Source organism: Colossoma macropomum, unplaced genomic scaffold (assembly GCF_904425465.1).
Source record: "Colossoma macropomum unplaced genomic scaffold, Colossoma_macropomum, whole genome shotgun sequence".
NCBI classification, from domain to species: Eukaryota; Metazoa; Chordata; class Actinopteri; order Characiformes; family Serrasalmidae; genus Colossoma; species Colossoma macropomum.
The window spans coordinates 4,356,514-4,372,643 of NW_023494786.1; the positions used below are offsets into that span (position 1 = coordinate 4,356,514).

Here is a 16,130-nt window from a genome sequence, read left to right on the forward strand (position 1 = left end):
TCCTCTTCTACAGAGACCGGACTGTATGATCCACAGATCTGACCGTCACTTTATAGATCAGGATACGGCCCTGTCCTCTTCTACAGAGACCGGACTGTCTGATCCACAGATCTGACCGTCACTTTATAGATCAGGATACGGCCCTGTCCTCTTCTACAGAGACCGGACTGTCTGATCCACAGACCTGACTGTCACTTTATAGATCACCATACAGCCCTGTCCTCTTCTACAGAGACTGGACTGTCTGGTCCACAGACCTGACCATCACTCTGGGTATCACCATGCGATTCCCATCTGCTGTGTGCTGTATTTGTGTAGTGCATGCTGGGTAATGTAGTGAGAACAGTGGATTGGATCTGTGTGTGAGTTATGAGGGAGTCGAACTGCACTGAGCTCAGATTAATAAAGCGCCGCCTTAGATTCATATTTAATACTGTAAAGACTTACAATCAATTAATGATACAGTAAATGAAATTTAATATATAAGAGAACTGCATGGTGAGCTCTCTCTCTCTCTCTCTCTCTCTCTCTCTCTCTCTCTCTCTCTCTCTCTCTCTCCCCCTCTCCCCCTCTCTCTCTGCTTTTCTTCTGCTCCATCTGCTGTAGTCTATTTATATCTGTGGATGTTTAGCGCCGTTAGGACACCACTGCTTTAACCAAGCATCTCTCTCTCTCTCTCTCTCTCTCTCTCTCTCTCTCTCTCCCTCTCTCCTTTCTTTCTTTCTCTCCTTTGTCTGTCTTTTACTCTCTTCTTTCTTCTTTTCGTTCTCTCTTCTTTCTCTGTCACCTTCATTCTCTCTTCTTTCTTCTCTCCTTTCTCTCTTCTCTCTTTCTCACGCTCATTCTCTTTCATCTCTCTTCTTTCTTTCTCACACTCTTTTCTTTCTTCTTCTCTCCTTTCTTTCTTTCTCTCCTTTGTCTGTCTTTTACTCTCTTCTTTATCCCCTATTCTTTCTCTCTTCTTTCTCTGTCACCCTCATCTTCTTTCTTTTCTTTCTCCTCTCTCCTTTCTTTCTCACGCTCATTCTCTTTTCTTTCCTCTCTCTTCTTTCATTCTCACACTCACTCTTTTCTTTCCTCTCTTCTTTCTCCTCTCCCCGTTCTCTCTTTTTTCTTTCTTTTTTCTCTCACACTAATTGTCTTTTCTCTCTCTCCCCTTTCTCTCTATGTCCTCTCTTTTTCTCCTTTCTTCCTCTCTCCCTCACTCTCCTTTCTCTCCCCTCTGCTTCACTCTAATAGAAATATGTTCAGTTTATTTGAATATTAATTCTAAGTGATAGTGATGTATATATGTATATAGAGAGAGAGAGAGAGAGAGGGGTAGAGAGACACATAGGGAGAGATGTTATTGTTCATTGATTGATAGTGGGGTCTGTGGAGGAATCACACCTCGTTAACAGTGCAGTTTGTTAGCTGTGGTCTTTAAGCGGTCAGTCAGAGTGTACAGCAGGAAATGACCCGCCTGTATGGACATTACTGAATTACACTAACCTAATTACACTCTCTCGCTCGCTCTCTCACTCACTCACTCACTCACTCACTCTAAGGTCAGCATCAGGTAAACAGAGCCCCTCCTGAATCACTCTGCTTCGTTCACACTCTGAGTCCTGCACGGGCTCAAATACAGCTGACCACACCGCGCTTTTTAAAGGCCCATAGCACAGAAATCTGAGCTTCCCTCACCGTCTAATAACCAGTTTGATAATGTATGGAAATGTATGGAAGTGTTTGTCTTCACTACCCCGTCCATACAGTCTGTATACGGAACTACAACAGCCTGCTTTCAGTTCACTCTTACATCTGTCCACCTATTCAGCTTACAGCAGTTTAGCCCCGCCCACTCAGCCTACAGCAGTTTAGCCCCACCATTCAGCTACAGCAGTTTAGCTCCACCATTCAGCTACAGCAGTTTAGCTCCACCATTCAGCTACAGCAGTTTAGCTCCACCATTCAGTCTACAGCAGTTTAGCTCCACCATTCAGTCTACAGCAGTTTAGCTCCACCATTCAGCTCCACCACCATTCAGCTACAGCAGTTTAGCTCCACCATTCAGCTACAGCAGTTTAGCCCCACCATTCAGCTACAGCAGTTTAGCTCCACCATTCAGCTACAGCAGTTTAGCTCCACCATTCAGTCTACAGCAATTTAGCTCCACCATTCAGCTACAGCAGTTTAGCTCCACCCATTCAGTCTACAGCAGTTTAGCTCCACCCATTCAGTCTACAGCAGTGTAGCCCGGTCAAGTAGAAATTAATTATGATGCTTTTTGGTACATGAATCCACAAATAAGGTACGAGAAAATTTCAGGATATGGGCTTTAATAATAAAACATAATAATACCAGGTTCAATAAATAAATGCTCTCGGTCTCGTCTGCTACTGTACGTGTCCCTCAGACGGGAACAGGCGTCAGTCTCCATCAGCAAGCGGGCCGGCAGACGTAGACAACCCAGTTGTGAACAGGGTCCCTGTTGCCGTAGTGACGGACAGGCCTGTGCTCAGAATGTAAAAACACTGTGTGTATTTTGGGTGAGTTATTAAAATGAGTTGCATCACTCGTGTGTCTGTGTTTCATCAGTCTGACTCACCGGCACTCAGCCGCAACGTACAGCACCCTCACCACCTCACTGTCTCCGCTCACCGCAACGTGGTAAATCTGGACCATACCACTAAACCCCAATAGATATCCATGAACCCTTACATATGTTCCCTGTTCTTCAGTGGTCAGGACCCCCATGGACCCCCACAGAGCAGGTACTATTTGGGTGGTGGGATCATTCTCAGCACTGCAGTAACACTGACATGGTGGTGGTGTGTTAGTGTGTGTTGCGCTGGTCTGAGTGGATCAGACAAGCAGTGCTGCTGGAGTTTTTAAACACCTCAGTGTCACTGCTGGACTGAGAATTGTCCACCAACCAAAAACATCCAGACAACAGTGTCCTGTGGGCAGCGTCCTGTGACCACTGATGAAGGACTAGAGGATGACCAACACAAACTGTGCAGCAGCAGATGAGCTATCGTCTCTGACTTTACATCTACAAAGTGGACCGACAAGGTAGGAGTGTCTAATAGTGTCTATAGTGTCTAATAATGTAACAAATTCCACATAAATAGAAACGTGATTGGGTTTTAGCCATTTCACTGAGGACTCTCTGGCGCCCTCTGCGGTGAGAAGACACTCTAAATGTGGGCGGGACCTTCCTTACAGTCACAGAATCTGATCATAAGTGTCCAGTAGAGACCCACAGGTGTGAACAGGTACACTGTCCACTTTCAAATGGTCAGTAGATGAACATGGTCACCGTCTGCCTCAACGAGATCTGTAGAGCAATTAAGCTAATTAATTAACGAATGGAGCTGAGCTGATTAAATAAGCGTGACCGGAGCAGCAAGATCAAACAGCACCCCAGCTCACCCATCACCCCCTCCACCACACACACACACTCTGACTGTGCACTGGTGCTGGAGTGTTTCCTCTCCTGACTTTTAATACTGCTCTGTTTCTCCTTCAGTTCACTGGCGGAATCAGAGAGAGAGAGATTTTTAGGGATGTTGGGTGGTTTGTGGCTCTTTTTCTAGAGATGTTTAGATTTCTGGGGCATTTTTGAAGGTGTTTGGGTTTGTAGGTGTGTTTTGTGGTGTTTTTCGAATGTGTTTTGGTTTTTTGTGGGGTGTTTGTGGTGTTTTGAAGGTGTTTGGGTGTTCTGTGGTGCTTTGAAGGTGTTTGGGTTTGTGGGGGTGTTTTATGGTGTTGTTTAAAGGTGTTTTGGGTTTGTTTTGTGTTGTTTCAAGGTGTTTGTGGGGGTGTTTTGGTGTTTTTGGGTGTTTTGTGTTGTTTCAAGGTGTTTGGGTGTGTGTGGGGTGTTTTGTGATGTTTTTTGAAGGTGTTTGGGTGTGTGGGGGGTGTTTTGTGATGTTTTTTGAAGGTGTTTGGGTTTGTGTGGGGTGTTTTGTGATGTTATTTAAAGGTGTTTTGGAGATGTTTTATATTTCTTTGGAGTTGTTTCAGGTGTTTTTTCAGTGTTTGGGTTTGTGGTGGTGTGTCTGAAGGTATTTTTGTTTTAAGGATTTTCTGTGGTGTTTTTTTGGTCTTTATTTCTAGGAGTTGTTTCGGTTTTTTTGGAGCTGCCTTGTTGTTTGGTGGTAGTTTGTTTTTTGGGACATGCCTGTTTTTCTGGGGGTGTTTTGCCGGTATTTATGAGGGTATTTGGGTTATTGGAGAGGTTTTGTCGGTGTTTCTGGAAGCATTTGGTTTTTGAGCTAGTGTTTTGGGATGTTCTGGAAATGTTTGGGGTTTTCTGGAGGTGTTTTGGATGACGTCCAGCAGTTGCTCTGATCTTCATTGTTATGTCATTAATGTGACTGTGTTCTTTCACTGTTTCTCTTGGTCAGATCCTGAAATCCACAGATTAAAGTCCATCATCTAATCTTAAATTCATAATCCAGGTCCAGACCGATGATCTAGAATTACTGCAGTAAAAAGATGAATCCTGTGCAGAGATTTAGAAGCAGAGCACGGACTCTTCGAAGCGCTCAGCCCCCACTATCAGCTGCATCTCTAATTATGCGGCCTAATCCGATTGGCCGAGCATGATGAGGTCGTAATGAATGAGTGATGAGCAGATTACCTCAGTAATGATATTATGGGATGGGACGGGAAGAGAACAGGGAGGTAGTCACTTCTCTAGAACCGCAGTAGAACAGAACGCTGTTAGAATATTTATAGACATTGTTCTAGAGCACCAGGCTCTTCTAGAACCATGCTGTTCTGAGAATGCTGAGATAGTCACGCTTCTAGAACAGCATGGTGTTCTAAACACAGACCGTTACTGTTCTAAACCAGCACTTCATTCTACGAACAGAGGCAGTTCTAGAGTCATACAGTATTCTAAGAGCACAGAGATACTTGCTGTTCTAGATCAGCAGTGTTCTAATAAAATAGAGACTGTTACTGTTCTAAAACAATATTCCGTATTCTAGAACAACACAGATACTAGCTGATTTAGAACACTATAAAAACACTTGTGTTCTAGAACAGCACAGTGCTTTGATAACACAGAGATAGTGATCTAGAACAGCACAGCATGCTGAGACTAAAAACACAGGGTTAATGCTATTCTAGAACCACAAAGTGTTGCGAGAACACAGAGAAGGTCACTCCATGATATTTTTAAATGGGACTTTCTCTGTTCTGGAACAGCGCAGCATTCCAAGAACAGCTCTGGCCTGTAAGAACACAGAGGCTCTCATTCATGGAGACACTGTTCTCTAGAACAGTCATTCAAGACCACATCAGTAGCTACTGTTCTAGATCAGCACAGTGTTCAAGAACACACAGTCACTGTCTCTCTCTCTCTCTCTTCTCTCTCTCTATTATTTAATTAGGATCAGTGTTGGTTCTGCAGCTTTTCTTCCATGTTAATCAGTATTGTCTGTAAAAGGGGGCGTGTCCTCAGCTTGTGTGATCATCAATATCTCATCCATAGAGGACACGCCCATATCTCACCTTCACAGCCCCGCCCCCACGTACTCTGACACACAAAAAACAAAGCTGAAAAATGGCCTAATCTTTAATTAAACCAAACAAAAATATGAATTCCTAAGTAATGGTGTAATAGATTACATGGTGTTGAGCGCTTTTTAAAATTTTAATTTAATTTATTGTATTTAACTGAAAAATATGTATTTAGTCATTACATATTCAAGTGTTATCTTCAGTCTTTGAGCCCCTCAGGACCCCTAAGACCCCTAGTGGTCAGAGTCCCAGCTGACCTGATCAGTAATACACCCCTGGTCTCACACACACACACACACACGCGCACACATTGTCATGTCAATTATATATTCATGTCCCTGTGTTTATAAACCTGTATATGGTCAGCTATAACCTGTCACAAGCCACGCCCACTTGCATACAGAAAGCATGAATGTGCATAACAGTACATAAACACACATGCACACATACTCACCCCCCCCCCAAGAAATATGACCTCTGCTTTCTGTTCCAGTAACGTCCCCATAATTCACCTCAGTCTAATCAATCTAATGGAAATACGTAAATATATGTAAATATGCAAATCACACAAACACAAAGCAGCTTTAGAGGGAGTTCAGGCGACGCCTGGGTGGTGGGCCTATGATAAAAATGAGTGGGTCAGTGATGAAGGTAGTGGGGTCAGTGATAAAGGTGGGTGGGTCAGTGATGAAGGTGGGTGGGTCAGTGATAAAGGCGGGACTCGCTGAACCTAATCATTCACCACTACAGTATGTGTTTCTCCTGCTGTGCTGTCGTCTTGTTGGCATTTCATTATCAACAGCATCATTAGACCTACAGGTGGAGACCTGATCTACAGCTCAGATCCTGATCTACAGCTCAGATCCTGATCTACAGCTCAGCGATCCTGTGTTTTAATGTCTGTCGGTTCTGACAGCTGTGTTAACTGTTTAGACGGGATCAGTGATCTTTGTTTAAAGATGATTTTGTTTGTTTGTTTTTATTGAACCTGCAAAGTATATAAACAACAGAGACAATCAGGGCAGTCAGACTAAACACAAAGTCTCTCTCTCTCTGTGTTACTCAGATACACTGTTTATATACCCAGAATCATGTGTGTCCCATATATACCATCGCTGTCCAAAAGAAAATCAAGTATATCCATTTTTTTCCCATTTCCATTTTTCTACATCATCTGAACACAGCAGCTGCCTTAATGTCGTGTGAAAATGATGAATGGACCAAAATAAATATTCCAGAATGGCTTGGAATAAAAACGTTTTACATTAATTTACATTAACAGTATAGAACGTTTTTGCGGTAAAGCTGCAATTCTTCGGACAGCAATGGTGTTCTACATATATGTACGTTTAAGTATCTAGATGTCATAAAAACACGTCCCATATGTTTCTTATGTAAGTGTCTATATGTCATAAAATGTCCCATGTATATGTTATTATATATGTATTAGATAAATTCCCTTATATATGTTGTCTGTGCTGTAGGTTAGTGCTGTTTAGTAAAGTCAGAACATTACTGAGCTAAAAGTATACAAAAACAAGTACATAAACATACACACACACACACACACATAAATGTGATATTAATAAATAATGACGATGATGAGGTCAGTAAAGACAGGAGGCGGCCCCCGGAGGAGCTCAGCGGTCAGTAAGCGAACGCTCAGTTTTATTGGCATTGTGTAAATTGACTGACAGCTGCTGTTTTGGCGAGACTGGAGGGACAGGTTTGACTGACGGCTCTTGATTGAGTGTGATTGGAAGAACACGGCTGATTGACACCAGTGGGTTGAGTGTGATTGGACGGCTGGGTTTGACTGGCAGGTCGAGTTTCGCTGCGACTGGACAGATGGTGATGACTGACAGTTCAATCTCAACGAGATCACAGCAGAAATACACATACATACACACACATTCACGCACTCACACACACATACATACACACATACATATACAGTCACACACACTCGGTGAGCTCCTCAATGGACAATTTGCATAAAAAATTAAATTCTGAAGTTTCAAGTGAGCACCAGATACTCCTCTCATTTTCATTTTCTAAACATTTTCACAGATGCACAAGAAACTGTGACGCTCATGAGAAACTAAACTAACTTTCAAGATGATTGTGTGGTTACTAGAAGTTGTTCACCAGAAATTTTCACATGTTCACCAGAAACTTATGCAAGCTCACCCGAAATTTCTCACCAGAACTTTTCATGTGCTCACCAGAAACTTCCTGTCCTCACCATCTGTTCACCAGAAATTTTCACGTTCTCTGTGTTCACCAGAACCTTTCACATTTTCACCAGAAACTTTCACATGCCCACTCCAAAATTTTCTCAAGTTCACCAGAAACTTTCACATGATCACCAGAAACTCTAACGTTACTAATGTGTTCAACAGGAATTTTCATGTGCTCACCCATAAATTTTCACAAGCTCACCGGAAACTTTCACATACTCACCAGAAACTTTGATATATTCACCAGATACTTTCTTGTGCTCTCAAGAAATTTTCATTTTTAGCCAAAATTTTCACGTTGACTAAGAATTTTCATATGCTCACCAAAAAATGTACATCTTCACCAGAAACTTTTATGAACTCACCAGCGACTGTCTTGTGCTCACCAATATGTTTTGCATGTTCACTAAAAAGTTTTGCCAAAAAATTTGCTTGTCAACCAAAAAAAATTGCAAACAATTTCGCATTTTCACCAGAAACTATTTCCGTGCTCACTAGAGATTTCAGCAGGTTAATTATTAGTTATTATGATAATCACTATGGTGAGTGATGTTCATAAAGAGTTTGAATGTTTGGGTGATGAGACGTCCTGAAGTAGCTCTTCAGAGGAGCAAATGGTGCTGCTGAAGCCCCCAGTCTCAGAGAACCTTCTCACGACCTCTGACAGGAAATGATGGACATGAGGACAAAACCAGAAAGTGTGATAGTATCTGAGAGTATCTGATGGACGGTGTGGACGAGCACTGCGTCACTGCATCACTGTATGTCCTGCAGCTACGTCCCATTCAGAGCAGTTTATGGGCTGTAATGTGGCTCAGAATCCTCTGCAGGGGGTCTGGAGCACACACTCTTGTGAAATTTATCTGGTGAGCACAGGAAAGTTTCTCATGTGCACAAGAAAGTTTCTGGCGCTCAACTAAAATTTTTTTTTTGCATGGGTCCCTTTAGGAGCTCAGCACAAACACAAGACAATAACAACAAAACATGAGAGTTAAAGACACACAATGTTAGTGACCTCAGCAGTGTGACCCTCATATACACACTGAGTACTGACCTCTGACCTCTACTGATGATGGGGGGGGTTTGGGGTCGGGGGGGGGTGAATTACACTGTGTATTTATTAGAAGGCACCAGGTTCTGTATGTGAATCCTGTCTGTCCTACAGTGCTGACAGCTGAGTGTGTGTGTGTGTGGTGTGTGTGTGTGTGATGTGTGTGTGTGTGTGTGTGTGTGTGTGTGTGTGTGTGTGTGTGGTTTATGTATAACGCTGTGTGAAAGTCAGAGACCCTTCATTTATTTAATTTGAAGTCAAAACAGCCATAAAGTACATTATTCATTTTCCAACATCAGCAAAACTAAAAATTACCCAGAATCCTCAGCAGCTGAATCTACTCTCAGCTGTGTGAGTGTTCAGTGAGTCACTCTTTCCCTTCATTCCAGCTTCCATTCTTTTCAGGAGCCTCACTTTCAGCTCCTCAAAGAATCTGCAGACACACCTCCAAAGTTCAGTCTTAGAAGCTGGTTGATCGTTTTCTGAAGTAATCAAACACATTCAGTGGTGTTGAGGTCTGGACTCTGGGGTGGTCAGTCCATCGTTCAGCTTCTTTGTTTGATGTGTCCGTCTCCTTTTCTCAGTGAGGTTCTTCTTGAACAGCTACACATCCTTTCAGACCCACAGCGCTGAGTCGCCTTCTCACAGTGGAAGGATGGACAGAAACACCTGTGGATGTTTTCAGATCTGAAGCAGCTTGATTTTCTCCTCTCTCTCAAAGATGAAAGCTTTAAGTGCTGTTTATCTGATGGGGGCAGTTTTGGGGTCTAACAGCTCTTCCAGGTGGTTGCTAGGAGACACATTTTTCTGGAGCTTTAATCAGATTTTAAACTCCAGTTTTTGGAAACTCCTGTTTGTCTTTCTCCTTCATTGTACAGGTGGATTATCTTATATCGGATCTCCTCACAAACATCTTATACTGAGTGACTGTTTTGACTGGAAGTTAAACAGATGTGTGGGGGTCTCTAACTCTAACGCAGTACTGTGTGAATGTGTGCGTTTGTGTATCGTTGCGTTTCAGTTGTGCGATCTTTTCCGTTGTCTCCGCCATGTTTGGGACAGAATTTCTGGAATGATGTGAACAGAACTAGATGTGAAGAAAGATTCAAACTAGAACACATTGCTTTAAAGAGAAACGTTAGTGGATAATAAGGGCACAATTTCAGAGGTTTTAAAGTCGACAGTCATGTAAAGTCGAGTCGACATCAACCAATCACTGATGACATCATGAATGGAAACACAGCAGAAGCGAACGCTTGGAAACTCCACAGGTCAGTAGAGCGTGACGTGTCCTTTCCAACGAGACCTGGATCGCATTGCTGGCCTTCAGGGACCCTGGAATCTCATAAATGTGTATCCTACTTAGGCGCACCCTAGGTGGCCTTGCCGAGGCGCTCTCCCGTGATGGAGGTCCGGAGAGCCAGAGAGATTTAAAGCGCCGTAACTCGGAGAAAATAAGAGTAACTGGCTTCAAACTGGACTCTGAAATCACCAGCCTCCTCACCTCTGGGATGTCCATGTTGTTATTGTGATAATCACGTGATCAGAGTCTCGTCAACATCAAGATTAAAGTGTCATCGCCGAGCAGTACTACTCTGTGGAACCCCTAGTGGATAATCCTTTTTGAAAAGGTGTTCTATATAGTACCAAAATGGGTTCTTCTACTCTGGCTGATTTTTGGTGATGCACAGAACCATCCACAGCACAGTCTTCATCATTCTGAAGAACCCTTTCACAATGCGTACCGTGCCCGAGTCCAGCTGAACCATGCCCGAGCCCATCGCTTTAAATGGACCCGGGACAGAGAGATCACACTAACTGGACTTCGGGGGTCTAGCGTGATCAGCGGGGGGGGGGTGTGCGGACCACCTAGTGCGAGTTCACCGTTCGGCGCTCCTGGGAATGTTGAATATCAGTAAAAAGATGAAGCTGCCACTGATTCCTGTGACCTGCTGACTCCATCGCTAATCCCTCACTTTCTTTACGGCTACTGCAGCCAACAGTGCAGCAAACAGACAGGCGTCTCGTCAGCTTAGCACATTTGGCAACGCTTATTCAGTGCGACGCCACATGAAACGCAAAGATACACAGGAAGTTTTATCGTTATGGTATATATCTGTGTGTGTGTGTGTGTGTGTGTGTGTGTGTGTGTTTGTGTGTGTGTGTGTGTGTGTAGCATATCTTGGCGCTGCTGTACGTTATACTCGTGTGTCTAGTGTTTATGTTATTGTTATTATGGTATATCTGTGTGTGGCGTATGTTGTGGAGCAGAAGGCTTTATGCAAATATATATCATATATATATATATATATATATATATTTATTCAAATATATATATTTAAATTTCCAAGTCTTTTTAAAGTAAAATTTGAATATTCGTGAATATTCATGTCTCCTCCTCGAGTTCTCATCTCATCTGTTCACCCCTGGGGGCGGAGCGCTGTGTCCGAGAGGCGGAGCGACTGGTTGCCTAGGGCAACGCTAGCCTGCAAGGCGTGGTTTAGTAGCAGGTGGGCGGGGTTTAACTCAGAGGCTGGTCTCGCGTAGAAACATGGTCCCAATGTTGTAGGACACCTTCCGAATGGGGGCGGAGCGAGTGCTGGTCAGAGGGGCGTGGCTTTGGGACCTGCCCGCCTCCAGGAAGTAGCAGATTCCTGGGATCTCTTTGGGAAAGTTGTCAGGAAGGTCCTGACGGGAACGCGGAACGAAAGAGAAGGAGCGGTCATCACGGAGGAGTCTGGAGGAGAGAGAGAGAGAGAGAGAGAGAGAGAGAGACAGAGAAAGAGACAGAGAGAGAGAGAGAGAGAGAGTCAAGTGTCAAGTCTCTGAGGTGTGAGTCCGAGTCGAGTCTCTGAGGTGTGAGTCCGAGTCGAGACTTAAGTTTCTGAGGTGCGAGTACGAGTCGAGTCTCAAAGGTGCGAGTCCAGGTCAAGAACCCAAGTTTCTGAGATGCGAGTGTAAGTCGAGTTTCTAAGGTTCAAGTCCGAGTCGAGTCTCTGAGGTGCGAGTCTGAGTCGAGTCTGAGGTGTGAGTCCGAGTCGAGAATCGAGTCTCTGATGTGCGAGTCCGAGTCGAGTCTCTGAGGTGCGAGTCTGGGTCGAGTCTCTGAGGTGCGAGTCTGGGTCGAGTCTCTGAGGTGTGAGTCTGAGTCGAGTCTCTGAGGTGTGAGTCTGAGAACTCAGGTATGTGAACTCACTGGTAAGTGGTTGGGCTGACGTTAATGCAGCGCGGTTTGCTGCCGGACTCGAACTTGCTGGCCAGTGTGACGTTGTTTCCAAAGAGGCAGTAACGCGGCATCTTCACCCCGACGACTCCCGCCAGCACCGAGCCGGAGTGGATCCCAATACGCAGCTGAACAGACGCAGGAATACATTAATATGATTAAATGTGATTAATTATCTGATTTGTTTGACAGACCTTACATTAATATGAATATATATATCAGCTGATAATACAGGTTATCAGTCGGGCCCGAGTGTGTGTGTGTGCGGCTACAGAGAGCGTTAGCAGGGTGTGTGTGTGTGTGTTTCATGCTCTACTTCAGCAGCTCTCCTAACCAACCACGGCATGCCAGCACACTGCACACACGGCCGTCACCATGGCAACGCCAGCGGGAGAGAGAGCCAGGGCTGTCACACACACACACACACACACACACACAAACACACACACACTCTCACAAACACACATGGCTGAGAGAAGAGGGTCCGTCAGAGAGCAGCAACGGACGCACTGTGAGCGATTGACAGCTGCCAGTCTGCGACCCAGACGGTAACCATGACAACCGCCTTTTGGGCAGAGCGCTCTGGAAACACTAGAACACTGCAGATTCACTGTGATGCAGAACATTTTAATAGAACACGAACAGAACACTACAGTACAAACAGCAGTGGAAATGCAACACGCCCTGGCCACTTTATCAGAAACACCCACCGTCTACTTCCACTGACTGGCCACTTTATCAGAAACACCGCCTTCTACTTCCACTGACTGGCCACTTTATTAGAAACACTCACCTGTCTACTTCCACTGACTGGCCACTTTATCAGAAACACCCACCTTCTACTTCCACTAACTGGCCACTTTATCAGAAACACCCACCTTCTACTTCCACTAACTGGCCACTTTATTAGAAACGACTGCACTGCAGGTGTTCCAGGTGTGCTGGTGGTGTGTAAGGAAGCAGAGCAGAGTCTGGTTGGTGCTGGAAGACGGTGGGGGGTTTAGTAGCTCCACGTCAGCTCCACAGATTAGAGCCGTCAGCGAAAGGAGAGCAGGATTAAAGAGGGATGGATAGAATCCAAGGAAAAAGAGGAATAAATAGAACCTTCCTCTCTCAGCTACTCTACGAAGCTGCAGCCGGTTGGTCGGTGGGGAGCTCAGTGAGGATGAATTATCTCTCTCACTCGTTTCTCAGCCCTTATTCTATTTTCACTCGTCCTCACTCTGTTTCTCCTCTACTGCCTCCCTCTTTCCTCCACTCTGTGTTCTTTCTCCCTTTTTGTCTTTCTTTCTCTCTCACCAGTGAGACTCTATTTTTGGAGTTGACTGAATCATGCCTGCAGGTAATTAGAGAAAACACTGATCTCTCCCTCTCTTTCTCTCTCTTTCTCTCTCTCTCTCTCTCTCTCTCTCTCTCTTTTTATGACTATCTCTCTTTCTCATCTCTCTCTGTGTCTGTATCTCTCTCTTTCTCCCATTATCTCTCTCTCTCTCTCTCTCTCTCTCTCTCTCTCTCTGTGTAATAGTGAGCTCCTGTCTTTAGTGAGTCCCAGATATTTTATGTCCCCATTACCTCAATGTCACTGCTTGTGCTGTCAATCAGCCAGGACTCCGCCCACACGATGCCCAACTCATGAATGTTATCAATATTAAACAGCAGCTTCATTCTCTCTGCCATCAGCTTGTCATAAATATGCAGAACTGACAGACAGGACGCTCACTCATAAACACACTCACACACACACACTCACACACACAGACACACACACAGACACACACATATATATAAATACATTGTAGTGTCCCGCTACAGGCCTTCATGACCGTGGGAGCGCGGGAGCTTGAAATGCTTTGTTTTCCACATCTTGTGCTACGCCAATACCACACTGGTATCAGAAGTGGGAAAGTGACCCCACAGTGGACCAGAGAGGAAGCCAAATGCGAATGGTGGAGAAAACCGAGCCCAGCCGAGGACGACAGAAGAAGAAGCCATACGGCGAGGACTGGCAGCAGGAGGATGGCGAAAGAGGCAGCAATCAGGACGCTTGGACGGAGGACCTGGCGGTGTTGGCCACAGCTCTCCAGGACATTTCGAGCTGGCGGAGGAGTGCGAGGGTATGTTTACCGAGACGGTGGACATTCCAAAACTCCTGCTGCAGCGAGACTGAGGGGGGTGTGGGGGGCAGGTTTATGCCCAGGGACCCTGCTTGAACTCTGTGAGGATACTGGGATGGCTGATCTTTGAAGGGGGGGCTTTGTAGCTATGACGCCATTATATGTATATATTTGAAGTATATGTATATTCACATACGTAGACTATTTCTACTCACTAATCATACTTGCTGAGTCATGCCTGGGGAGGGGGGAACTCTCTCTCTCTCTCCCTTTATCACTCTCTCCTTTTATCCTGTTTTATCTCTGAATCTCTCTCTCCACCTCTTTTTATCTTGTTTCATCTCTCTCTCCCTTTATCTCTCATCTCGCATTGTCAAAGTTAAAAGTTCACACACACACCTGCACGCGCACACACACACGCACACACACGCACACACACACACACACACACACACACACACACACACTTTCAGTAGAGCTGTAACTCAGGGTGTGAGTTGACACTGACAAAACCGGTAAATGTAGGTAGTGCAGTATAAGCCGAGTGGTCAGGTTGTGGTCAGGTGTTCACCGTACTGACCTGTATGGGTTTAGCGTCCGGCGTGAGAACCTCCTCTGAAAGCTCCATCATCTTCAGGGCCATCAGGGCGATGGGCCGAGCGTGGCTCTCACACTTCTTATGGAGCCCAGCAGCCACACAGTACGCATCACCTATAGTCTCAATCTAGAGAGAGAGAGAGAGAGAGAGAGAGAGGGAGAGAGGGAGAGACAGAGAGAGAGAGAGAGAGAGAAAGAGAGAGAGAGAGCAGGAGAGAGACAGATGGAGAGAGAGAGAGAGAGAGAGAGTGAGCGGCCAGTTAGTGGAAGTAGACAGTGAGTGTTTCTAATAAAGTGGCCGGTTAGTGGAAGCAGAAGGTGGGTGTTTCTAATAAAGTGGCCAGTCAGCAGTAATAGAAGGTGGGTGTTTCTAATAAAGTGGCCAGTTAGTGGAAGCAGAAGGTGGGTGTTTCTAATAAAGTGGCCAGTCAGCAGTAATAGAAGGTGGGTGTTTCTAATAAAGTGGCCAGTTAGCGGTAATAGAAGGTGGGTGTTTCTAATAAAGTGGCCAGTTAGTTGAAGCAGAAGGTGCTCTCATGGCCTTTCTCTGGACCTATACTGACCTTGTAGACGTCTAGCACGCCGCACTGGTAGTCGAAGCGCGTGTAGAGTTCGTTCAGCATGCTGATGACCTGCATGGGCGTGCACTGAGCGCACACGGCCGTGAAGCCCACGATGTCCGAGAACAGCATGGTGACATCATCGAACTTCTTGGCCTGGACGGGCAGGCCCTGCCAGAGCCTCTGGGCCACGTCGCCCGGGAAGATGGAGTAGAGCAGCTCCACCGTCCGCCGCTTCTCCTCCTCCAGGGCCTGGTGGGTCCGCTCCAGAGTGGCCTTCAGCTTATCCATCCGCTTCTTCAGACCGTCCTGGGCCTTCGCCTGCTCGCCCACCTGCATACACAAACAACGGCGGTTCACACGCTAACAATAACACTGTGAAAGGTGCAGTGTGTAATCTAGTGGCAGGGGTGGGGATCACCTCCAAATGTGGTGGGTCAAAAAGCAGCTGTTTGTTTGACCCTGAGCCTCACTGGGTTCCGTTTCACTGGGTTCCGTTTCAGAGCACGATGATGGAAAATAGTGGAAAATCTGAAATAATACGTTTTCTTTGGGGACTATTTTGCCTCACAGCGCCCTGCATGTATCCCTCCACCATGAATGGAGGTTAAGTTCTCTAAACTATCATAAAACAGTGTCTCAGTCATCAGGCAGTGAATTCATAACCATTTCATGTAGTAACTTTCTGTGAGGGAGCTTTTAGAGGTGGACGACTGGTTCCTGTCACCACCACTGTGAACAGTTCTGACTCTTTTTCATAAATTTTGAAAAATCAGTGAAGTTTCCCTTTAACGTCAAAGTTAAAGTGCTAAGCTGTATTATGATAGTAGG

At 45.3% G+C, this 16,130-nt stretch overlaps 1 protein-coding gene across 1 annotated transcript in view; it reads right to left on the minus strand.

The window, feature by feature from the left end:
• Window positions 1-9,484: 9,484 nt before the first annotated feature.
• The window catches only part of gucy1a2 (guanylate cyclase 1, soluble, alpha 2), a 37,144-nt gene continuing 30,498 nt past the window's right edge, over window positions 9,485-16,130 (minus strand). The window contains 4 exon segments of the mRNA XM_036557870.1: window positions 9,485-11,542; window positions 12,002-12,156; window positions 14,723-14,866; window positions 15,303-15,632. Coding sequence (XP_036413763.1) covers window positions 11,332-11,542; window positions 12,002-12,156; window positions 14,723-14,866; window positions 15,303-15,632 — 840 coding nt within the window. The 3' untranslated portion in view covers window positions 9,485-11,331.